The sequence below is a fragment of the Talpa europaea genome, assembly GCF_964194135.1.
Source record: "Talpa europaea genome assembly, chromosome: 7".
NCBI lineage: Eukaryota > Metazoa > Chordata > Mammalia > Eulipotyphla > Talpidae > Talpa > Talpa europaea.
Window position 1 is genome coordinate 123,735,396 of NC_140074.1, and position 25,827 is coordinate 123,761,222.

The 25,827-nt window shown below is 48.7% G+C and overlaps 1 protein-coding gene across 1 annotated transcript in view; it reads left to right on the forward strand.

Annotated features, from left to right (window-relative positions):
- Positions 1–9,743: 9,743 nt before the first annotated feature.
- The window catches only part of ITGB3 (integrin subunit beta 3), a gene marked incomplete at both ends in the record, with an annotated part of 43,911 nt that continues 27,827 nt past the window's right edge, over positions 9,744–25,827 (forward strand). Inside the window, 2 exons of the mRNA XM_084237745.1 lie at positions 9,744–9,810; positions 24,304–24,389. Of these exons, the coding sequence (XP_084093871.1) occupies positions 9,744–9,810; positions 24,304–24,389 (153 nt within the window). The remainder of the gene's footprint in view (positions 9,811–24,303; positions 24,390–25,827) is intronic.

The window sequence follows — 25,827 nt, forward strand, 5'->3', positions numbered from 1 at the left end:
TTTGTCAACTGTCCCTACAGCCCCTGCCTTTTAGGATTGGCTAGAAGAAATAAAAAAGGGCAAAAGAAGAGTGATAAAAAGAACCAGAGAAGGGAACAAGAGATGAGGAGAAGGGCAGGAGGGCAGAAAGTGGAGAGGTGAACAGGCATCACACTCAGGAGAGAGGCGTACCTATCCAGAGGTAAAAAGGGAAGTTAGAAAATACAAAGGTAAGCTGGGGAAATACCCATTCTTTTCTGTTCTAATCTGTGGAACCACAGAATCATCAGCCTTCAGGTGCCAGCCCTCTAGGTCAAACCCTTCCCAAAAACACTATAAAATGATCACCCATTGTCCACTTGAATACCTACCACAATGTGAACCTCATTATTTCCCCAGGTAGCCAATTCCCATTTGGAGAAAAAAAACCTGATATAGCTTTCTAGTAGGAATCTGATTTTTACACCCCTGAGGTTTCCATCCTGGATTTGTCTTCCAAATGGATCCCCCAAATCTCAGACCATACCCCTCTTTCACCAGCTTAGCATCTCCTGGGGCCCCTGGCTACAAACCAAGTTTCTTGAACACATTAACGATACCTGTTACTGGCAAACATGGGCTCTCAGTGCCCACTTAGCAATGTGGAGCCACATGTCAGAGTCTGGAAATCAATCTTCTTCACAGAAAAGATGGCTCTGATTGCTAGACCGAAGGGCAGCGTATTGTTTGTTCATTTTAACATTAAAAACAATTCCACCGCATTTTAACCTTACGCCCTCTTGGTCCTGTTCTCATGGCTCTGCGCCCCAACTTCATGTTCACAGTTAGCTCGCGGCCGGCCCTTCGCCCATGGGTCAGGTAGAGGAGCTACAGGGTTCTTTCCTCAGCTCAGGCTGCCCCTTTGGAGTCCCTTCCCCATCGGTTTCCTTATTTAGTTGTTTGCAGTTCCTTCTTGATAGCATCCATTCCTCTGGCGGTAGGAGCAGAGACTCTTAACCATAAAAGATCTTTGTGGGTACATTTATGCTGTTTTTCCAAGAAGGGAATTTGTATCTTTTGGTCATTTTTTCAAAAGGTCAAAGACCCAAAAAAGGTTAAAAGAGGACGCAGAGGCTTTGTGGGATTCTGTTTATCTTGCCCCTGAGTGTGTGGACACTGCATCTGGTGCGCCCAGCTTTCCTCCCGGGCGCTCAAACCCTCCCAGGACGCCCTTCACTTCCGCCTCTCCCCGACCAGCCCTGCGGCCACACTTCGTTTGAGAGAGAAATTCTACCTTTTATTTTTGCTTCCTGTGCAGTCCTGCTTTTAGCTGGACAAGCATTCCTACCAAGCCCTGGGATATTGTTTCGGACGCTGCTGGACATGCAATGGGCCTGCACCCCCAGCTAGCGTGCAGGGCCCACAGGCTCCCCTCCCCCCGGGGTCACTTTTGGTTCCATCTCCTTTATCAGGCTCCCCCAGCCTCCACTGGGCTTCCTCCCTTAGATGGGGGGTCCCTGTGGATGGGATCTTCCTGGTGGGCAGCACCACACACTCACTCTCCCACCGGTTTGATATTTCTTTTCTTTTAAAATTATATTCTTTTTTATTGAGGTACTCTTGGTTTGCAACACCCTACAGGATTTAGGGATATGGGTTCACACTTCTTCAGATGTATGTTACCACACCACACTCACCACCAAGGCAGCCATCCTCCTCCTCCACAGACTGTTAGGTCCCCTCTCTCTTTTGCTTCTCCTCTGGGAACCTCAATTCTACAGTTGTATTTCTTTTTTTTTACCCCAAGATTTATTTATTTATGCATATAAGAGCTGGGGTGCAGGCTTAGAGGTGTAGGGGGTGAGAGGATTCGCCAGAGACAAAGTAGGGAGCAGAACAGGCAGATTCACTGAAATACACTGCTGAGGGGAGCAGCGGGCGAGTCAGGAGAGGTCTGCTGTGCCATGTGGGTAGCTCCCTGGCCTGGGATTGAACTCGTGCTGCAGTGGCTGTGGATTGCTTCACAGTGCTGCGTCTTAACCCCTTGCACCACCAGGGAGGCCCCCTGACATAAATCTATGTATTAGTCATTAGGGGCAGGCATGTCATTTTGCAGCCAAGAGCCATTTTGCAGCCAAACTCTGTTCATTGTTCAGGGTTGCTATAGGGGCAGGGAGCTGAGGGTGTCTGAATCTCAGGTTTCTCTGTGTCATGTGGGACTTCGATCTTGGCCTCCGAGGACCTGAAAGAGCACACCTACAGTACTGGTCTCAGGGCTCCTTCAATGTCCCCATCTGGGCTTCCAAGGAGATTCCAGAAATGTCTGCCTTCGCCCTAACACTTCTTCCATTCCATCCCCACCCACATTGTAGCCCTCAACCCTGCCCATCTGTGCCCTCCACTTTAAGGAGAAGCCAGAGGTTAAAGATCTAGTGTTAAAAATCTTGGCGACCAGTCGGAATGTGGAGAACGCACTAGAGCATTTGTTTCACAATCACTTACTTGATGCAATTTATTGTGGGTACTGAAGTTTTCCTTTTAATTTAGAATTTAGTCTTGTGATGTTTTGCCAGTGCCTAGTGTTTAATAAAGGCAGCTGGCATTTTTTTCGTCAGGCTTTTGGGGTTTATGAAATTGAATAGGGCTTGGGTCATGCCCTCAAAGAATATCAAATGCTAGGTAAACAAAGTGGGTTGGTGTGCAAATAAAAAAGTATCAACAGAAAGGCAAATGTTGTAGGATAGATACCAAAGAAGTGGGGGAATTAGAAAATGAGTAACAGGATCATTTCCAGGGAGGAGATTAGAGAAGTCTCTTTGGAGAAGAAGCTGGCATTGAAACTGTAGAAGACAGGGGTGGGGCGGAGTTGGGGGTTGGGGAGAAACCCTAGAAGGTAGGAGTGCTGTTGTCATCACCCAGGGAAGCAAGAGAGGGCAGTGGTTAAGAGCCTCAGGGTTAGGATAGAGGTCATTCATGAGCTGTGTGATCTCAGGCAGGCTTTTCAGTCTCTTCAAACCTCCAATTCCTTGTCTATTAAGTGTGTATAATAGTATTCCTGGCCCTCTGTTCTGTTCCCCACTGTCTCTGGTGAATCCTCTCACCCCCCGCACCTTTGGCCTGTACCCAGGTTGTATGCATAAATAAATAAATCTTAAAAAAAATAGTATTCCCAGCCCTATCTATTTTTTCCAATGATCCAGTGAGTGAATACATACAAAGCAATTGAAACAGTGTCTGTAACATAGTAAAGACTGAAGTATTAACTCTGTAAGGAAGGGTGTTCCAGGCAGGAGAATCAGCTCTAGCAAAAGAAGGAAAATGAAAGAACTACTATTTTTTTGGGGGGGAAAAACACCCTCAAATGACTGATCTACCTGGGAAACACATGGGGAGAGCAACAGTGTTTATCATCACAGCAGCTGTCTCCACTGCATGCTCACCCTGTGCTGATGCTCTTCCAATGCTTTGTGGGCACGGTTCAGTGGCTCTTCCCAGCACGTGGACAGGATGGACCTGATTATCCCCATTCTACAGAGGGGGAAACAAAGGCTGCTAGAAGCCGGTGACTGCTGCCAGAGCACTCACTGACTGGGCAGAAACTTCAGGAATGTCTCTCACTTCTAAGCCTTCATTGTTAAGCACCTGCTGCAGTGCCCTCAGGTAGATACTGAGTGCCACCTGGTTTTCCCTCACCACCTGCCAAGCTGTTGCCTTGCCCTGTGGCTCTCTCAGGCTGGACTTCTGTTTCCTTTTGTGTAAAGGAGAAACTCCTGCTCTAATGAGTCTGATCTCTTTTTCTTCCCTTGCTCTCAAAATTCGTCCTTGTGTGTCTGCATCTTCCTGGACACCCACCGCCGGATAATAGGGAGGGACAGGAAGAGGAGAGCACAGCGCCAGGTCCCTTGGCACAAACCTGTAAGTGGGTTCAAAAAACAAAATCAAACCAGCATGGAATAAAATGAGAGCAGAAACACCAAGATGAGTCAGAGACGCTTCCTGGGGAGCAGACCTCAGAGGAAATGGGGAATTCTGCTTTGGGGCCCAGCTGGGCAGGTAGAATGAGGAGTCATTTCTCTGTGGCCCTCCCCTCTGGTCTTTTCTTTATGGCGTCTGGTTGAGATAAGTTTCTGGATTGTTGGAGCAGGAAGAGAGTATTTAGAGGAGTTTAGTGAAGGGGGACAGTGAGTCACTTCTGCAATATGATTTGCAGCTTAGGTGGACATGTTACTACATTTCTTTTTTCTGGGGATCTGGATTTGTTAGAATAGTCTTACTATACTATGTATTTTTCATTCACCTTTGTTTTATTTTTATTGTATTTTTTTTTCTTAGTTGAGGTGATGCTGGTTTGCAACCTCTAAATCAACTGTACATGATTCCAAGGTATAGGAGCACACCTTTTCAGATATATGTTACCGCACTGCACCCAGCACCAGAGCACCCCTAGCCCTTCCCCATAGTTCATTGGCCCCCTCCCCCCTTTGCTCTCCCAGACACACCTCTGGTGGAATTTGCTTTTGTTTTCTATCTTGATAAAATATAATTAAAAATTGCCAGGTGAATAGGGCTGGGACTTACAGCTTATAACCTGTGAAGCTACTATTGCCTTTGGCAATACTATGATGAGTCTCCTCGTCTTCTGCCCTGATATAATTAGTGTTTGAGGGACATTGAGAGTTTTGCCCCCTTACCTCAAAGGACAAACATGGTCACCTGCTCACAGTGTCATAACTATCCACTATGTCTCCTGTTTTGGAGGGTAGCCATTGAAGGTGCCTGCATATGGCTTGATGATTGAGTGTTTGGGTTCTAAAACCAGAAGGCCAGGGTTTGGAATTGAAGTAAGTAAATTTACCACTGAATGACCTGGTGGAAGTCACAGTCCCTCTCCCACTTCAGTGTACTCATCTGGAAAATGGGGATAAAAATAATACCCACCTTCTTCCAGGGAGCTAAGAGGGTTTTTACAAACAACAAATTTAAAGCAGCACCAGCCTAGCACATAACAAGCCCTCCGTAGCTGTTAGCTGTGGTGCCATCACCACTTCGGCATCTTTTTTTTACATTTAGATTTATTTTTTTTATTTATATATATATTTAACATCATTATTCATTTTTAAAAAATGTTTGCTTTTTTAACCCCCCCCCCCCCAAGGTGTAGTCCCCATAGAATTTCCTTCACCTATTCACCCGTGCACCATTACCAGCATCTTAACTTAAATCTCACTCAGTGGATTGCCCAGTAGGATTCGGAGGCTTGGCAATCTGGACAAAGGAAAGCTCTAGAAAGCAAGGTATTCATTAAGTAGGTTGGTCCCAGTCTGAAGGTTTTACCACATACAAAATCCTCTGGGCATTTAGGGAAGGGTGTGAAGAGGTAGAGTTCTGAAGGAGCAAAGAAATGGGTGAAGAAGACAGATGAATAGTGAGTGTGAGACATTCCCTGGGGATGGGGCAAGCAGCATGTGGGGTCAGGTGTCTGAGCCCCTGAAGAGAGAAGGAGCATGAGGGGAGAAGAAGGGAGAGGGAGAAAGGAAAGGGAGGGCCAGAGAGGTCCAGGCGCTCCTGCCAGGGGCCTGGTGGGAGAAGCAAGGTGAAGGAGAAGGATTGGGCTCTCCTCAGGCCTCATCCAGGTCAGGGCCCAGGCTGCAGGCCTGGCTGGGTTGAAACAGCCAGAGTCATGGGAGAGTGAGGCAGACTGCCTGTCACACTCCCAGCTCACAGTCACCCCACTCTTGATCATTCTTTCAGGAAGCTGATTCCCAGGAGCCTGCTGTTTGTCCAGACTTTGGTCCCATGCCCAGGTTTTTCCGGTGTGGTTGTCATATCTCAGGAGTCAGCTGGGCATGGCTGGTGAGTTTCTTGTAATAATTAAGGCAGGAAGTGGCCAGGACCTGGAAATAGAGCAGCTTTAAGGGAGGCAGGGTGAGGAAAATTCTTTTTCTGAGGGCCTGTGTGCCTTCTTGGGCTAGGTGCACAGAATTCCTGAACTTGATCTGGGCTGAGGGACCCTAGGGAAAAATTTTGCTTTATGGAAATTTTATCTCAGAAATGGAGAATCTAAGAATGCTCAATTCCAGTAGGGGTTTCTCCAATTCACATGGCAATGCCCTCTTGAAACATGTGGGGGTGTCCAGCACCCTATACTCATAGGAAGGGAGACCATGGCTTCTAGAGTAAGACTGATCTGTTTTTTAATCCCAGCTTTGCCCACTTAGTCTCTGGTCATCAGCAGTCTACCTGGTGGAGCTAATAACTTGAGCTAATTACTCCATCTCTCTGAACCTCCATTTTTTTTTTTCACTTAAACTCAGGATTCCCGTGCCTATTTTGTGCTGACTAATAATTTTTTTTATTTATGCATACAAAAACCGGGGGTAGGCCAAAGATGTGGGAGAGTGAGAGGACTCACCAGAGACAGAGTGGGGAACAGAACAGGCAGATTGACTGAAATACACTGCTGAGGGGAGCAGCGGGTGAGACAGGGGAGGTCTGTTGTGCCAGGTGGGTCAGTTCCCTTGCTGGGGATTGACCTCATGTTGCAGTGGCTGGCTATAGCTTGATAGTGCTGAGATTTTAATCCCTGCACCACTAGGGAGGCCCTGACTAACGAATTCTGAAGGCATTCTTAGCATAGCACTTTGCACATAATAACCACAAAATAAATGATAGTTAGAACAACAACAAAACAGCAAAAATAATTACCAGTTCAACTCTTTCCACCTTAGTTTTTAGCTTTGTAAAATGAGTTATTATGGGGAGTAATGAGGCTGATCAATATTTATGAAGGAAGTGGTAAGGGGTCTGCACTGGTTTGAGATGGGGTGTGAACAATCATGCGATGCTCTCAGTGGGCACAGAGCTCGAATCCAGGTTTGGCCAGGAATATGCAGAGCTGGGATGGAAAGTTCCTGGGCTCTTGTGTTTTCTTCTCACCTGTGGATGAGAGAGAAGCTTCACTGCAAGGCAAAGGTTGTTTGTCTCAGCTGGGCCCTGGCAGAGCAGGGCCAGTGTTCTTCCCACCACCACACCCTTAGTATCCCAAGAAGGACCTGGCACACAGTTGATGCTATATGTGTGTGTGTGTGTGTGTGTGTGTGTGTATGGTGAATGAATATTAAATGCCAACGCTAACTTTACCCCTCCACAATTACCTTGATAAAATTCTAGGGGCCTTTTCTCAGATAGCTCCCCCAAGTCCAGAAAGTCTATGCTATGCCATTTTTAATCAGTGTGGACTCTGAAAAACCCATTTTCTTTCAAGCCAGAGGAACAGCTGGCTCATCTCTCAATGGACCAAAGAGCCTCTGCCAAATGTGTGGGAGGAGAAGATTTTGAGCCAATCCACTACTCCACACTTAGCCTCCTTAACTGAGGAATGGATCTGCTTTGAGAGAGCTACAATCTCTCCACAAATAATAACAATATGAACATATTCCACTGTGCTTTTCGGATTCCAAAGAACTTTCACATCCATGTTCTTGCAGGACCTCAGGACCATGTGGGTGTGTTGGGAGGGGGTTGAGTGGAATTGGGGGTGGAAAAAATAGCAGGGAACAGATCATTACTTCTTACAAAAAAAAGAGTAAAGAGAGGATTTGTAGAATTTTTCAAGATCATCTAGGTAAGAAGTGAGACAAGGACCTGAATCCAGAAAGCTCTGACTTTAACTTTAGCACCGAGGGGAAGTGCGCATGGCCTGGTCGGCAAGAGGCTTAGGAAACGGTCACATTATCTGGTTGCTCCAACTTGCAGTAGTGACAATGAATAGGAGTAGGGCTTCCCCACCGGGCACACTGCTGATGACCAGCAAGGACTCTGTCCATGGCCGATAACATCCTTCTGCCTCAATTTGGCCAACATTGCCCAGGGGCCAGTGATAGGCAGCAACAATGAAGGGAAAGGATTCCTATTTTGTTGTCTATTTAATGTCAGGCAAGGGGGCAGATAATGTGACTCTTGTCTTTTAAATGGAGCTCAGAGAAGGTCTTCTACCTCCTGGATGCCCCTCCTGACCATACCACCCAGCAGCATGGCATGTGGGCAAATCACAGAATAGACACTCAGTTTCCCCAGCATCTTTGCTTGATTAATATTTTATTAAAGTTAATTATCAGTGGCTGCTAAGAAGGTCAAAAGTAGGAAATATTCTTACATTTACTGAGGACCTTCTAGGAAATACAAAGATAATAATCTACAATCCCTGCACTCAAGGATCTCACTGTCCAACAGTGGTGGAAGAAGTGGAAGTAAATAAATAACCACAGAAGTGATTATGATGGTGTTGCTGGAAGGGGACCTACTCTCCCACAGTAAACAACAATGCATTTGAGGAGCTGCTTTGAATAGTGAACACAGGCAACAGAAATAGTATCCTCGTGGGAAGGGAAACACATGAAGTGAACCTTACATCTGCCTAGCTTTCTACCTGAGGGAGCTTTCTGGATTGCGGTGCAAGAAGGTAGAGCCTTCTTGCTCTACCTTAAGGGCTTCTTGGTCCCTTGGTCTCACTGAGTGAAAGAGTGTAGATTAGACTTCCAGGCTAATCTTGTGGGGAAAGCTTTTAAAGAGGAAGGAGCTAAACAGAAAAGCCCCCCCCCCCCAGAAGTCTGTGTGGGTGTTCCCAGGTCTCTGGTACACTGGGAGACCCTCTGGGGGCCAGCAGGGAGTAGCTGAGAGCTCAGCAGGACACTGGTTCCTGCACATGGCTTGGAGGTGTTGGAGTTTTAGCCTAGGGAGTGTGGAGAGATCTCACTGGACAACTGGAGTACTTAGTTGATACAGGAAGTCCACCCCTTAGGAGTAAGGACCATTAAAAATTAAAATAAAAAAAAAACCCACATCTTCACACTAGACACACACACACACACACACAAAACCCCTTCAAACAAACAACAACAAAAACCATCTCTGAAAAAAGAATAAAATCACACTTGACTTGATCAAAATAATCTGTCAGTGATATAACTGCCGAATAGAACAAAATTCAAAACTCTTCAAGGGATGATAACATACTCATCCCGCTCAACAATGAAAACCCACAATCTGTTGTATATAATTTATTATTACTATACTTGTGAAGAAGTGTTTTACAGGCAGAAATGGAAGTTGGAGTGCATGGAAGTTATTAGCAAATACAAAACAAAGGATTGTCTCAGGCAAGGTTATCTTCTCTTAGGGGCCAAAAAGGCAGGGGTCTTACCTGGTCCTACTTAGAATGTATTGATTAGAAAATTCCAGACTGATACTGATTGGTTTTGAATTCCACTCCTGGAAGGGGCTGAAACTGCAGTTAGGTTAGGTATTGAGGCTTGGTGGGGCTTGGCCTAAGTGACCCCATTTGGGGCCTGTTTCTTTTTATGAAGGACTAGACGGGCACCAGGTGGGCAAGGTGGGCCAACTAAGTGAATGAATAAAACTCAAGATACGCCTGAGGACTTGGGTGAAACACTGTGTGGGTGTCTCCCAGGAGGCAGGATTAGGTCAGGACAAGGGCCGCAGGCTCCTGCCCTGAGCATACTATGGACTGGGGCGCCGACCCTTGCGAACGAGATGCCCAACCTGGGCTCCCCTGCGAGGGGGCGGATCATTCCCCCTCGGGCTGGGCAGGCAGAAGGCGGTCGCGGTTTCCCACCGCCCCTCTCCAGCGCGGGGTCGGGGGAAGAGAGGAAGGGCGAGTCCGCGGCCCGCCCACTGCGTCCCACCCACCGCGCGCCTCCCCTCCGGCTGCGGGAAAAGCGGACTCGGGCCGCGCGCTGTGGGCCGGGCGGGCGCGGGCGGACGCGATGCGGGCGCGGCCTCTCTGGGCCGCGGCGCTGGTGCTGGGGGCGCTGGCGGGCGTCGGTGCCGGAGGTGAGTGAGGTCCCCGCGAGGCGGGCGCGCCGCTGTCGGGGGACCCGCGCCGCGCATCCTGCCGCGGCCAAGGCTGCAGACTTGGGGCGGGGAGACTCGGCGGGCGGGTCCTGCGCGGGGCGCTCGGGGCGCTCGGGGCCAGCCTGGGACCGTCGGACCCCGGAGCTGGACTTTCCTGGCCCAGCGGAGCCGGAGCGAGGACCCTGCGGGCGGGTTCTCGGGGCTCCGCAGTCCCGAGCGGGGATGTTGCCTGCCGGGGCCGCTGGGGGTGCGCGGGGCGAGGCGGGCACCTCCGAGCGCAGGTGGTCCCGGGGCCGGCGGGGTGGCCGGGCGAGCTGAGCGCCCCGGGGCTGTCCCCGCGCCGTGGCAGAGGAGTTTGCAACTTCTTCGTGCGAGCGCGCGCGGATTTGCTGGTCCCCAGACGTTTCTTTCCTCCTGTCTTACACTTTCCCCCAAGTTTTTGTTTTTGTTTAACTGGGTGACTCCCCGCGGGAGCGACTCGGAGCAGGACGCGGGCTTCTCCCCCCTCCCGGTGGCCGGGGTGGCCGCGTGCCTCTGCTCCGGGACCCACCCGCATCCGAAAAATTTTAAGTCTGCGCGAGGAGCCGCGCCAAGGGTCCCTCGATCTGGCTCGCGTCCCCGGCTTTGTCTCTCCGCGCCTGCACACAGCCTCAGCGCCGCACCGGCCCGCCCGGCTGCCCTGCTCTGGGGAGAGGGCGGGGCCCCCAGCAGAGCGCAGCCCCGGGGCGCTGCCCCTGGTCCTCCCCGAGTCCTGGTGACCTTCCTGGGGAGGACTCTGCCTGCAGGTCCGCCGGGCGATCCTCTGCAGAGGATGCACAAGGGCGCAGAGATGCACTTTTAATAAAAGAGTGATGAGACAGTTTAGATCCTGCAGAAGTTATTATTTTTTTTTAAATTGAGAAGTTCATTTCAAAGAGTCAAAAATTCATTGATGACAGCCGTGAAGACGTGTGGATGTCATGCATGCGCACAGGCAGGACACCAATATTTTAACAATTCTTTATTGATGGTAGCTGATTGACTGCAGAAAACCATATTTATTTGATCATAGATGTGAATGGGTGATCCCAGCAGTGGGGATGGTTGTGCTGAGCTGCCCCCCACCCCCACCCCGGGCTCCTTGCAGAAGAGGAGGAGGGTGGTGTTTAAGAGCAGGGGCGCCCTAGTGGGTCCTCCAGAGTAATAAGGCCCCGGGCACAAGCCCTCCCCCTTATATTTTAAGCCTCATCCTAGTGTTGGTGACTGGGGTGCAGGCATCCTCAGAACCCCAGGAAAGAGGTGCTTGGGTGAGAGTAGCAGAGTTGTATGAGGACGCACAAAGTTGATTCATCACCGAAAGAACCAGGTGGGCGCCACAGAGAGGCTGGAATGGGAAGGAGAAAGGTTGTTTGATTGTAGAATTGAGTTCTGGCTTTTGCATACAAAGGTGGTATTTTTAGCTTCGCCCAAGAAGTATTAGATTTTGTGACTTCTCCATATAGAGGTCTTTATTTTTTCCCTTTGTTTTGAATTTATTTTTAAAATTAATTAATTTTCTTACATCACTGGTATTTTTGACCAGTAGTTGATTTCTCCCCTGAGGTGTAGTCCGCATAGTTCTCCCACCACCGTAACACCTGTGACCTGTAACACTGTGTGTGACCAGCACAGTGCTTTGTACCCTCCTGTTTTGATCCCTCTCCCCCACCAACCCCTGCTGTAAGCCTCATATATAGATTTTCATTTTACCTAAGACCTAAAGGAGAATACATTTTATTGGTGATCGCCACCTAAGATGATTGGTTTTGAGCTGGGGTGCTGGTTCCTCCTTCTGAGTTTATTTCCTGGCAACTACAGAAAGCTGTATTTATTTAATGTAGACAATGTTATGAGTTGGGAGTTAAGTATACATCTGTGAAACCACCACCACAATCTATGAACAAAATAAGTTTAAACATTTTTTGCTGAGTAAGTTGGTTTACATCGTTGTTTATATTTTAGAGTGATAGAATCGCCCTTCAGGTATAGTTAGCTTAGCACATGGACCACCAAAGTCCTGTCGTCCATGTGCTTCCTCCCCATTCTGTTCTGAACAATATCTGGATGAAGGAAGAGCTACAGATGAGGCATTAGAGGGCCATTTAAGTTACGGCTAAAGCGTCTCATGTGATAGAGGCTCAAGCAGGTCAACCAAAGCCTCACAGGAACCCAGAGGCCTGGAGAGACAGGAGACATGGGGGACGGCTCTGGGACGGGACAAGGGACAGCTGTGGTTACAGCCAGTCAGAGGTGGGTTCAGTTTTTGACTTTGCCTCTTACTGCCTGTCTGGCCTTGGGTAAGACTTTATTTCTTGGGCTCTCAGTTTCTTTATCTGTGAAATGGGCAGAACAATACCTCGATGAAATAAAGGTGCAAAAGAGTGTTCAATAGTTAACAAGTACCATTCTCATTATCTTTCTATCCTTGGCATTTACCATGGGTTGGAGGTAAGAGCTGCTACTGCTTGGGCATCAGTGCTATTCAGAGTCCCAGGATGACACCCTTGGGTCCTTTTCTCCAGACCTATGTGACAGGAGACCCTTTCTCACTTCAATTCACGCCTCACTGGTGGTGTGGCATCTCCCAGCTTCTCTGACCCATGGAGAAGAGAGGGTCACACTTCTGCTTTTTCCACGCAGAAACCCTAAGTCCCATCTCTAGAAAAAGAGGAAAGTTAAGATATATCCAAGTGTGCAGTATCATGAGAAGAAGCTAATGTCTATTTTATTCAATATGCTATGCCCGGTGACTGACACGCTTGTGGCAGCATAAATATCTCTGGAGTGCTCGAAGAGGCATCTATCTAGAGGTGATAGGCCTCATTTTGAGAAACCTAGCATAGGAGTTCATTCCTAGAAGATCGCCAGGTGCTCCCCAACTGGGCATTCCACACAATATTAGAACATGCCAAGACCATGAGTTCTTTGTGCTTTCAACCTCTGCTCAATTGTACCACTTAGACCTTGGACTTGAGGGTGTTAGAAAGTCAGGGGACCCTCTGTGAGGTGTCTGCCTTTTCCTCCTTCTTGGATTGAAAGGCACAGGAGGGCAGCATTCTCCTTTACTGCCCTGGACGCTGCAAGAGTGAGGAGGCAGAGGCCTCCTGGGGATACATTAGGTGGGGCCAGGGGGCAGTAGTGAAGGGGGGGAGGGGAGTCTGGTTGTGACTCTGGAATTTCCTAATAGAAATTCCTCCTCCACAACTCCCCACCCTACTTGGGATCTCTGGTTATCATCCCCTTCAGCCCCAAGAATCCTTCTGTCCTGGTTGGCAGGAAAAACCAGGAAGCACGTCCACAGAAACCACAACTCATGAATCAGCAGACAGATAATTAATGGGGGGAGTGACTGAGCAGCTTCAGGGATAAACCACTGGCTTGATCAGCCCACTCGGCTGCCCACAGGGCTGGCTTGTGCTTTACCCCTCACCTCGTCTTCTGACTCTGGAACCCCGGCCCTTCCTGAGTGGGAAGCTCAAGTGCATGGTGGAGCACAGGTCACTTGTGAAAATGCAGATGGGAGCAGGGAAATGTCTGCCTGTTCTCCGGTGGAAACTGCTGGTGTTTACACAAATATGAAACTCTCCAGCAAAAATTAATGAAATCTGCCTTTTTTCGCCATGTATACCGCATCTCCAAGGACACTCTTTTTTAAAAGTTAGGTTTATTCATATACAATAAACATAGAATAAAATCTGTCTGTTTGATGCCTACAGGTCTATGAATGTTGTCAGATGCAGACAGCCGGGTAACTGTCACCATAGTCAAGATACAGCATATTTCCATCTCTCCATGAGTTCCTGCTAGTTCTTCCATCATCAATTTCCTGTCCCCACCTTTCATTCTTCGAAGCCTCTGGTCTGTTTCCTGTCCCTGCAGTTGTACCTTTTGTAGCATGTCATATAAGTGAGTTTACACAGCATGGAGACTTGTAAGTGGGGCTACTTTCACTTTGGATGATACACCTGAGATTCATCCACATTGTCCTTAGCATCGGGATGCTCAGAGGTCGTCTGAGGCGTCTCCATCTTCTGCTGTTGTTGAGGCAGTTACCCAGAGAGGCCAGATCTGTTAAACCTTAGGGGTGCCATTCAACTTTGAATTTGTGAGTCCTGTAATTGGATTGATGCATTTGGGCCACGTAGAAGCCATGAGATTTCCCAAGTGCCAAGCAGTAATATTGTTAGGTTATGGAAGAGGATTTTGTAGTAACCAGCACTTTTACTGTTCTTAGTCCTAAAAACAATGGTTATGTTGTGGCCAAATGTATAGTAGTCCTTGGAACCAGAAGCTGCTAAGTCAACCTGGCGCTAATCAATCATTTAAAATTTTTGGTAGCCTCTCTGAGAAAAGCAACTCACCCTAAGTCTGCCTGTTTTTCTGTCATAGTCTGACAAAAAGACCACACCCTCCCCAGCATTTCTTAGTGAAGATGTTCAAAGATTCAGGGAGGAAAAAAGATACGGTGTATATACTCATTATAAGAAAATTGTATTGAAGAGCAAAATTATGACTTTCCCTTGGATTCAATGTCGTTATAATGTCCACTAGTAAACCTGTTTTCTCCTTGCTTATATAATGGCGTGTGTGTGTGCATGCTTGTGGTATTTATTCTTACCTCGAAATCTGTGTTATATCTGTTAAACTTACGGAAGCCACTTCCTTTCATATAGGAAAAGAACACAGTGTAAAAAGAAGTGAGGTTATGCAACTGAGAAACCGCTGTTTGGCTCTCGGCTCTGCGGGCGTTTTCATCAATTTTCTGGGTGATAATGAACCGGTCACCTCATCTCTGGACCTCAGGCTCTTGGTGTCCCAGAGGCTGCAAAGTGGGAGGAGCCCCTCCCACCTTTAACTGGACCACTTTCTCCTTTAACTGATTAGTAATTTGGAATTCCAAATTACTTTTTTTGGGGAGGGGTGTGGAGAGGGGAAGTGAGATTCTGATGTTTAAAACAAACTTGAAAGACTTTGCTCTAGAAGGAGGCTCCAGAAGTTTCCAGAGACACATTCAATAGCCACTTTAAAAGTCCCTGTAGTCAACCCTAACTCTCTTTGCTAATGGGTTCGCGGTTAGAGAAAGCTTAGGTCTGTGGTGGCCACCCCTGCTTTCTCTACCACACCTGATAAACTCAGATGAAACCTTTGCTGGATCTCCCTTTGAGGCTTGCATTTGAATATCAGAAGTGGAGGGGAGTCTGGTATCTCTGTTCTGAGCTTCTATCAATACAAGTTGAGAACAGGCTCCCCTCTCTCCAGATGGCTCCTGAAGGCTCTGGGAGTGGGTTGGACAAAGTCTATTCTTGGCCCCTGCTAAACTCTGGGCTACCTAGAGGCTGTGGGGTTTTGATGCTGAAGGTGCTCTGGTTTCTTGAAAGCCTGACAAACTCTGGGGGAGCCTGCATTTAAATGAATCCAAATGTCAAAAGGGAAGCAAGACAAAGGACATTTCAAATTAGCTTTCATTTTCTTTCAGCTTATAAAAGCAATTAAGTTTGTTGTCAAAGAAAGTCAAGCAGTTCAGAAATAGAGTAATGTAGCAACTACAGGTTCCGTATAGTATTGCCCTTCATGATAACCATTGTGGACATTCACTATAGAATCATTATCTCTTTCTTTTTTTAAAGATTTATTTTATTTATACAAGAACCAGGGTACAGGCCAGATGCAGTGGGAGGGTGAGAGGATTCACCAGAGACAGAGCGGGGAACAGAACAGGCAGACTGACGAAATACACTGCTGAGGGGAGCAGCGGGCATGACAGGAGAGGTCTGCTCGCCATGTAGGTTGCTCCGAGGCTGGTGGGGACCGAACTGGCATGGCAGAGGCTACGGACAGCTTCACAACGCTGCTCTCAACTGCCTGCACCACCAGGGAGGCCCAGGATCATTATCTCTTAGTACTATATGCTAGGCTTCTTTTCATGTGATTAATGACATCTCATCATTTATTCCAAAAACCTTTAATTCTACCTTGGGGGCCATATATGGCAAAACCAGAATTGATTTGACCAGTTCTCCATTGGAAGATAATGGGCTCATTCCCAATTACTTGCTACAACGAACAAAGTTGCAGGGAGTAGCTGTGACCTTTTTTTTTCCTAAAGATTTATTTATTATGCATACAAGAGCTGGGGTACAGGCCAGAGGTGGGGGGGGGGTTGAGAGGATTTACCAGAGACACAGTGGGGAACTGAACAGGCGGATTGACTGAAATACACTGCTGAGAGGAGCAGCGGGTAAGTCAGGAGAGGTCTGCTGCGCCATGTTGGTAGCTCCCTGGCTGGGGATCGAACTCGTGTTGCAGTGGCTGTGGACAGCTTCATAGGTTGCATCTTAACCCCTTGGCCACCAGGGAGGCCCAAGCTGTGGTCATTTTTATGCACCTCTGCGCTCCTGTTTCTGTAGGCTGAACTTCTCTAAGTAAAGTTGCTGGATCAAAGAGCATGAATCTTTTACATTTAAACTTTAATATCTTTGGCCAAATAGTCCTAAAAACCTGTGGGATCAATTTGCCTTCCTGCCAAGGCAGGCTGGCGGCCAGGACTGGTGATAGAATCCCTTGCCTGTTGCGCACACCCACAAGATATGAAGTGGAGGAGGAGAAGTAACAGAACTGGACAGCCAGCTGGATGCCAGGGAGGTCACCAGCGGGGTGCTGCTGGCCAGGACCTCAGAAAGAGCTTGGTATAGCCTTGCCGCCTCTGTACTGCGTGAGTCAGATGGGAGATGGGCCCATGCTGATAAAATTTTCCAGAATTTGAAATGCAGCATTATCATCAAATGTCAGCTAGGTCATTAAGAAGAAATGGACCCTTGTGCATTGTGTGAGGGGTCTTGAGGTCTGGGATGCCAGGCCTCCTAGAGTCTTAGCCACTCTTTCCTGGGCTGGCAGCACTTTGAAGCTCATTTGTCCAACAGGATTACTTTTACAGGTAAACAGGGGGAAACCCTGAGAGGTGAAGAGGCTTCACAAGATCACATGACTAATTTAGTGGCACTGGCGGGTCTGATCCTGAAGGCTCCCATCTCCTGTCCTGCCATTTCTTCACAGCATCTTTGGAGACAAAGGGCCCTCTGTCTCCTGGCCCCGAGGAATGGGCATTCCTAGTGCAGAAAGTGATTAAAGATAACGAGGATGGACGCCAACATCCACTAGCGGTGGTGCTTTCCTTTCTGTTACTTCATTGAATCCTGACTACTCAGAAGGAAAGTATTATATCCATAACCGGGAGCCTGGGGGGAAAGGAAGGAAGTAGCTGTTTGGGGTGCTTGGCTGGTGTGGCTGGGTTTGCCTGTTGAATCCTAAGGAGCAATGAACGATAAGCTTGTGAACAGGGATGTGACAGCAAATCAGTCTCTGAGCCTTAGCAGGAGCACTGGGTAGATGCAGGGATGTGGCTGAGGTCACCCAGCCAGGGGGATGGTGAAGGTGGCTTTAGACCTGAGGTTTTCTGCCTACTGACACTCCCCGCCACGAATCCCACTTAACACAGTGATAGTGTGCATTGTCTTACCACCCCTGCCCTTGTGGTGGTTCTCAGGGGTTAGGTATAACCTTGAGGCCACAACCATACAGAAAGCAGGACTCTGTGCAAGGAGGGGCTGATGCCTGGTGAGCCAAGGCTGCCTGGTGAGCCAAGCCGGAGATGACAACCTGAGATGATCTGGCCCCACTGACAAGGGCAGGGCCTGCTGCCTGGGGGCTGGGGCCAGGCATGGCCAGCGCCTAGAACATTCGAACTTCCCCAGGACAGGATCCTCAGAGCGGATCCTGTTGTTCTGTCTCGCTCTGTGTGTCACCCACCAGCAGGTCCTTACAGCTTCGCTGGGGTCTGACCACACTTTCAACACCACTACCTTCCTAGTCTAGATTCCTGTTCCCAGCCGCTTGGATTATTGCAACAGCTTCTTACAGCTCCCCTTGCCCTGCCGCCTGCCCTCCTCCCAAGTGGCCAGGACAGTCCTTTTCATCTCACCACTGCTTAGCTCCCTCCTGTGGTTTCCCGGCTCGGGGAGAAGGAAAGTTGTAGCCTCGCCATGGCCTCCAGCTTCCCTGTGTGCTGTGTGTGCTGGTCCCTGGCTGCTTCTTCATCTGTCTCTCTTCCTCTCTTCTTCCCTCTTTCTCCCTCCTATTTGTTTATTTTTGTTTTGTTCTTATCATGGGTTCTTTCTGGAAACCTCATTCCCTAGTTCTTTCCCTGTTCACATATCTTTTTGAAAATGCCACTCAGGGAGGTCTTTCCTCAGCACCTTCTGTAAAGCAGACGCCCTCTTCTCATTGATGTTATCCCTCTATCCTGCTTTATTTGTCTAAAGTGTTTGCCACTGGGGGCCTCCCTGGTGGTGCAGGGGGTTAAGCACTGCACTATGAAGCAGCCCGCAGTCTCTGCAGCATGAGTTGGATCCCTGGCCAGGGAGCTACCCACATGGCGCTGCAGACCTCTCCTGTCTCGCCCGCTGCTCCCCTCAGCAGTGTATTTCAGTCAGTCTGCCTGTTCTGCTCCCCACTCTGTCTCTGGTGAACCCTCTCACCACCACCTCCCACCTCTGGCTTGTACCCCAGCTCTTGTACGCATAAATAAATACATCTAAAAAAAAATGAAGTGTTTGCCATTGTTTGAAAGTGCACTTGTGTGTGCGCGCGTATGTTTGTTTTTCATCTTCACTAAAATTTCAGCTCCACGAGAGTTTGTTTAGTTCATCAGTGTGAACTAGCGCCTAGCAGCGCCCTAGGCACGGGAGGCACTCCGTGAATATTTGAGTGAATGGGTGAATGAGTGAGTGCTGCCGCCGCGGTGTGTGTTGGTAGAAGAGACTACAGCTCCAGTAACCGCTTTGCCTTTATCCATAGGTTGATTGACCCCAGCAGATTTTCCTTTCCTTCTTTCTTCCCTTCTTTCTCTTCTTTCCCTTTCCCGCCTTCCCCTCTCTCCCTCCTTCTCTCCTTGCCTCTCTTTCCTGAGAGCAAAATTTTCACCCCCTGCTGAATTTTCTCACTCATGCAAAGCATTTCAGGACAGTGTTCCTGAAAATCATTCCTATAGGCTATGGATACTCAGCTCCAGCTATCATCGTTGTCACGGGTGGCTTCAAAGAACAGAAATTTCCTGCATTGGAGGCTAGAAATCTGAAATCAAGGTATCAGCGGGGCCTCGCTCCCTCTGAAACTCTGGATGGACTCTTCCTTTGCCTCTTCCTCTTCCTGTGGCAACTGGCACTCCACGGCCTCCACCTCCCTGGGGTCCATCACTCCCCTCTGTGCCTCTACCTCTCCTGCCTCTCCCTGTGTGTCTGTCTCCATGTGGCGCTTTCCTCTTCTATGACATCAGTCATCTGTGATTAGGGCCCACCCTAATGACCTCATGTTAAGTATATCTGCAAAGATCCTATTTCCAAATAAGGTCACAACTGTAGGTACCGGGGCACAGGATTTCAATATATCTTTTGAGGGGACACAGTTCAACCCAAAACACATTTTGATATTAGTAGAGGGAAATTATACACAAAAGCCTTAGGGTGTTAGATGCCATATTTCATTGGTTTCTATGCACTTAAAGAACATTAAAAAAAAAAATTCTCCAAAACCAGGATGCATCCCGTATGGTAGTTTGGGCTTCCTACGGCTTTGGGTGATACTGGAGCTTTTTGCTCAGAGCACACAGGTGCGTCTTACCTTGAACTTCACCTTCCTGGCTCGTTCTCCTTCCTTGGATTACTGAGCTGCTGCTACACACAGTGAGGGAACAAAGCTTAACTTCCTTAATAAATTATTCTAATAACTGCTTGCGTGTACATAGGCAGTTAGTGTGGGTTGTTTTCTTCTTCAGTGATTCACTCAGTAGGTAACTGTGGCGGAAGACCAGCCATCCCCTGAGTCATCTCGTGTCCCCATGGGCCTAAGTGGGAAGTGACCAGTCAAAGGTCAGTAGCCGAGCTGGGGACCCAAGCCAGAAGCCGTCTCTGGCAGATAGTTAGAAAGACTTCAGTGGTGTCTGCAGTGGAGACTGCCCTCCCTTCCCTAGACTAAACACCTCTCCCTGCGCCTGAGCCTTCTCCCCAAGCCCCCTGGCTCACTAGGGTGGCCCATTTCTGCGTTCTGACATCCTGTTTCGTTGGACAACATGGCCTCAAAATAACTCTCTTTGATGTATTGTAACTTCCACTGATTCCAGCTCCCTTCTTGTTCCCCCCTTTTCTCTCCATTTTTCCCACCCTTTGTTTTTTTTTCTGCTTCTGTGACTCTGACCCATATGCCAAACCACAGCCTTCTGCTTTCCAGGCAAACTGCTGGACTGGTCCTGGCTGTCTTTTCTAACTGGCCTTCTTTTCTTGGCCCTCCCTCCAGGGCACTAACATTCCAAACTCCATGGAGAAGCCAAAGTTGAAAATTGATCATTTTACACTAGCCTGATGGTTTCTGACTCTGTGCTCCTCACCCCCACCACCCCCCATTTGCAACTCAGTGTGTAGTGTCCTGTTCACTTGTTCACTTCAGGGGAAAAAATGTCAAGCATTCATTTCTTCAACAGCTTGGCGCTCAGGATAAAACCAGCAACTACACCAGCGTTGCAAACCACCGCAGCAGCACTTACTAAACTAAGTGCCTTCTGTGCTCCTGCTGTCAGACTTACATTTGACAGGGATGCTCAGTTCATTCAAGCCTGACAACCACCCCGTGAGGACCAGGGCCAGTCCACCTTGTTTCCTTGCTCTGGCCGAACAGTCAGCAGAAAGGGGTCCTAGGAGTTGTTAGTTCTTTTCAATGACAAAGTTTGATGAAGGTCCGCAGGGCTGAGGCTGAGCAGGAGCATAGGTTCTTATGAATGGAAACAGAGGCCCCAACTCCTTCCACATGCTCAGGAGGGAGGCTGGCCTGGGAGCAGCAGCTCATTGAATCAGCATGTCCCAGGGCCAGACTCCCATGAGTCAGTCACTTTCAGCCGCTGCATTCCAGGGAAACTGCCCTTGGTGGCAGGTCTTGGTGGCGGGACTAGGGGAGACCACTCTTTCTCACGAAATCAGCCTGTGATTCATTAAGAAGAGGAGGTAAGGGGAACTGGGTAACCATGACCCCTCCAGGCCTGATTTCCTAAAGAACAGATCCCAGCCACTGCCTCATTCTCTGGGGTCAGGGACTGCCTGTTTCTGGGACATGCTGTTATTTATTTCCCATCTGGCAAGGCCTTCTATTGTGGCTACAAGTCAAGGACTCATGGGGGAATGCTAATTTGCGAATGAATGGATGGATAAGTGGAGAGACTGGGAAGTTTTCAAAAACAATTTGACAGTGCCCACACCACCCAAGGTCCTCTTGTCTCTCCTGACTCTTTTGGGGGGTTGGGGGGGCCCTCCTTTTGGTTCTCCTTTCCCTAGTAAACATTGATGGCCTTTATATCCAGAAATCTACCCCCCACCTTGCCAATTCCCATGGAAAGTTCAAAGAGGGAGGCTGATACCTAAAATATCTCAGGCGCTGCTCCTCCTCTCAGAACTCTCAGTAAGGCAGTGAAGAGCTATGTTCACATCTGACTGGGAAGAAAGAGCAGCTGTGAACTAGATGGTGGCAGGGCTGCTTCCTGGTGACATTGCTGGTTCTGGACATTCTGGATTCTGAATCCACAGCCTACCTCTCCTCTTTCTTTACAGATAGTGGTGGGCTTAGGGCTGTCCCAGCTCAGCAGGGGGCCTTGGTGCTTTAGGGCCAAGACTGGAGCCCCTGTCATCACCCCCACCTCACAGTCCTGCAACTCCCAGGTGCTCAGACAATGCTGAGGCTGCTGTTGAGTCAGAGGCTGGAGCTCCAAGTCCCTGCTCACGGACTTGTAGTGACCCCATGTGCAGAATCAGGGAGACCTTGGAAGTCAGACAGACTCAAGATGCCTTGAGCAACCTGGGACTTCCAGGAATGCTTGAAGACTCCACAGTTAGCCCAGTGCTTTTAGGGGAAAGATGAAAGTTAAAGTTGTCTGAGGAACTCTTTCAACCCATTGACATGTTTTATGTTGGAATTCTTTATGTAACTTGGAGAAATGAACTCAGTTCCTTAAAACAAGTAAATAAAACTGACATAGTCCAAACATTTCAATTTGCTCCAAAATGTATTTGTTTTTTTTTTTTGTTTTTTTTAATAGAGGCATGTTTTTATTTATTTATTTGTTTGTTTGTTTGTTTTTGTTTATACATGCACTGGGTACAGTCAGAAATGCGGGAGGGCGAGAGAATTCACCAGAGCCAGAGCGGGGAGCAGAGCAGGCAGAAGGACCGAAGTACACTGCTGAGGGGAGCAGCGGGCGGCAGGAGAGGTCTGCGCGCCATATGGGACCCTCCTCCGGTGGCCGGGGAGCAGCCGGGGATCGAACCGGTGCTGCAGAGGCCGCGGGCAGCTTCGCAACCCAGCGCTCAACCGCTGCGCCACTGGGGAGGCCCCAAAATGTATTTGTTGAGGATCTCTGTTGAGCCAGGACTGGGCTGGTTTGGACTGGACAGGGCAGGGCAGGCCTCCAGTGGCTGAAAATCTGTTGGGTGACAGTGTGAAGACAGACAGAAAAATAATTATGGTATGTTAGGATTATTAGAGTTGAAGAAATTGAGACTGAGAAGAATTAAATGACTCCCCCAGCCACATTCTTAGTGGGTGACTAAGTGAGCCCCACAATCTACTAATTGTGTGTGTACCCTCTGCCCCCCTAGTGAGACCTTGAGACACTTTCTGTTAAAGTGTAATTTTCAAAGAATTGTAAGTATGAATCCATGCAAATATCAAATCAACAAATGTCAAAGATGTTATTCAACTTAACTAATGAGAGAACTGATGTTAAGACCAGTTCAACAGAGAATTTGAAGAAGGACATTTATAGGAATGCTAAAATAAATTATCTAATAGATTAAACATTGGTTAATGTTCTACCAGGCAATAAACACTTACCTTTGGGGGCTACCTTTTCTACCAGGCAGAAACCATTTACAATGCTGTTGACCAAGAATCAGCTACATTGTTCTCATCAAGAATCATTTTCATTGTTAGTGGTTTTCTGCAAGGTGACCTCTAATAAATTGGTAAAATTGCCTCATTGGTAGAAGTCAAAGGTACATATCCTTAGAAAATCAGATAATCCCCAAAGATGGGAGTTTAACACCCTGTACTGCATTGAAAGGATACCTACTCGCTTTGTTTACTTCCAAAATCTGGATAACTTTCTTAACATTACTCTGTGTGTGTGTGTGTGTGTGTGTGTGTGTGTTTACATGCACATTTTCTGGGTATATTTTTGTCCAGATGTTGGAAGGGAGTTTAGTCACATGGTAATAAAATGGACAGACATTCAGCACCATGAAAGTTTTGGGGGTATCCACAGTGGTCTGCAAAATCACTTTGCAGGTCTTACGAGCTGTGGGCAAAAGGGTCGCTTTAGAAAACTGGATAAAGAAATTGTGAGGGTGACTGCCACAGGGAAGCACAGGCTGCCTCATCCTGCTCCTCCTGTTGGGAAAGGCCTTCTAGGGGCCACCACAGGGTTGTGGTTTGTCTGACTGAGGCCAGGAGGCAGAGTGAGGGGAAGCAGGACCAATGGTGGCCCCTATCTCAGCAGATGCCTGGTGTTCTTGGGGCTATTTTGATCTCCCTGGTTGTTTCTGCTCCTCCCAACCCCCTGCTCTGCCTCCCCCAGTCTTTTCTCTGTCAGCCTCTGACAGCATGAAGATTGAAGGTTGTTCCTATTTGAATGGTATTTTGTAGTATTCCAAATGCTTCTCCTTAACCTCATCAAATTCTTGCGCCAATCCTACGGGATAGATATGATCATTTCAGACATGAATTGAGCTGTTCGAGGTCATGGCAAGACTGGTAAGAAGAGCATTTAGAACTCAAATACAGGCCTTTGGACTCCAACATTCCATGTCCTTCCAGCTCACATCAGCCCACTTCTGCCTGAAGCAGTCTGTGCTCGATCCCAGAATGTATGTATCTGGAAGCCAGAGATGATTTCAGAGGAGTTGCTTTCCCCGGCAGACCTGTGGGGCACTGCTGGGGAGTCACCCCCACCCGACTGTCTGGGCCTTGGATCCTCTGTGTAGTGGACAGAGGGCACCTCACCTTTGCGCTGGGCCTCAGACGTTCATTGGAATAATGTAGGTGTCAAATCATTGTTAATTACAGCCTTGCCATCAGTTATCATCTGACACTTTGGGGCCATGGCTCAGCTTTGCCCCATCAGTTACCATCACTGTAGCCTCATCAATTCAAGGAGCTGATCAATTTGTCCAGATATTCCTCATTCTATGTCTTCCTTAGCAAACAGCTGGTGTTTGGTAAATGTCTATGGTATGGGTAGGATGTGTTTGTGTGCATCTAAGAGAGGTGAACCTGGACATTTGGGGATGTCGGGAAGGATGGGGCAGCCAGTTACTTCTTTGAGCCAAACTGGGCACTCATTGCTTTTTCTCTCTGCTGCAGGGCCCAACATCTGTACCACACGAGGCGTGAGCTCCTGCCAGCAATGTCTGGCTGTGAGTCCCATGTGTGCCTGGTGCTCGGACGAGGTAAGGAGCAGATACCCGACCTCACTTCATTCCCAGACTGCCTTGTACTGACCATGCCGTCTCACCTCCCTCCGAGATACACAAACTTCTTGTCTCTTCTGAGCAAATCTAGTTGAAGCCTTCCCTTGGATGGATATTGAAGTGAGCTGTCTCGGGGGATGTGGCTGGGATCACCCTCCTGGCCACATGGCCTTGTCCTTGGCCTGATTGATGGGGTCTCCTGGCCTCACCATAGTCACTGTTACCCCGTGACACACTTTGCTTGCCTTTTGCTGCAATGGAACCCTCCGGGAACCAGGGCCTTGGCAGAGGCAGGCAAGGGCTATAGGAATAGAAAGGATGCTGCTTGAAAACATCTAGCAGTTTAAAAGGGTAAATAAAAGAGAAACCTTGCATTTGTGGGGGGAGTGTTTAGATAGTGGATCTCTCCTCCCATGTCCTCTCTGATGATGGGGACTCCTAGGTGTCAATGAGGAAAGGAGCTGGACCAATTTGTCAGGATGGGGGTAGGTGGGGAGCAACAGGAAAGAGTTAGCTGTGTCTGGGCAGAGCGTTTGTTGTGTCTGGGGCCTTGGAGAATGAATGTGTCTGAGGGAATGGCTGTTTGTGGCTGGGATGGGAATTTGGTGCTGGCATGAGCTGGGGTGTGTATGTAGGGGGTGAGGGGTGAATGTGGCTGGAGAGATTTCAGTGATTTCAGAGTCTGAGGCTGAGTCATTGGCCTACCTCTCCATCCTCCCCACAGGTGGTTACCTGGACTCCTGCTGGCTGTTCTCCGTCACCTGAGGGGCCATCTGTTACCACAGATGTCCCAGTCCTTTATGGTCTTAAGATGGCTCTAACCCAGCCCCGCATGCGTTCTCTCTGTCTGCTTTTCTTCCCAATCAGCTGAGTTTCCTAATAAGGCAGCCTCCCTGGCAGGCTGGTTGGGGGATGGGGGATGTGAGCGTGGAGGCTGTGTTTATCCCCCAGAGGAGGATTGCCACAACACACCGCCTTGGCCTCTGTGCAGTTCAGCACGGGAACTGCTTCCAGAGGCAGCTGCCCAACATCTGGGCCACATTGACTTCATTTAGCAAATGAAACATTCCCTGGGGCAGGGAGGGGGTGGGGGGGGAGCCCTTCCCCTCCACCCCCACAGGTTCTCCACCCCTCTGGGCTGAGCTGGCTGCTCAAGTGTGAGGTGGCCGCCTCCCTTCTCACTGGCCTTAGGATGCCTCCCTGGGTTGCCATCATGGTATTATTAAGCCGCTTTGACAAGGAAGTTGGAATTCAGTAACTTAATCCTGGAAGAAGTGAGACTGTGTGGGGAGGGTGCCTCACTGGACTGGGTGACCTAAGCTGCTGGGACAGAGAAGGAGCCAGGGAGAAGTCCTAGCCCAGTCAAAGGAGCTCCCCCCTCCTCCACCCCTCCTTGTCAGCCCCAAGCAAGAGGAGA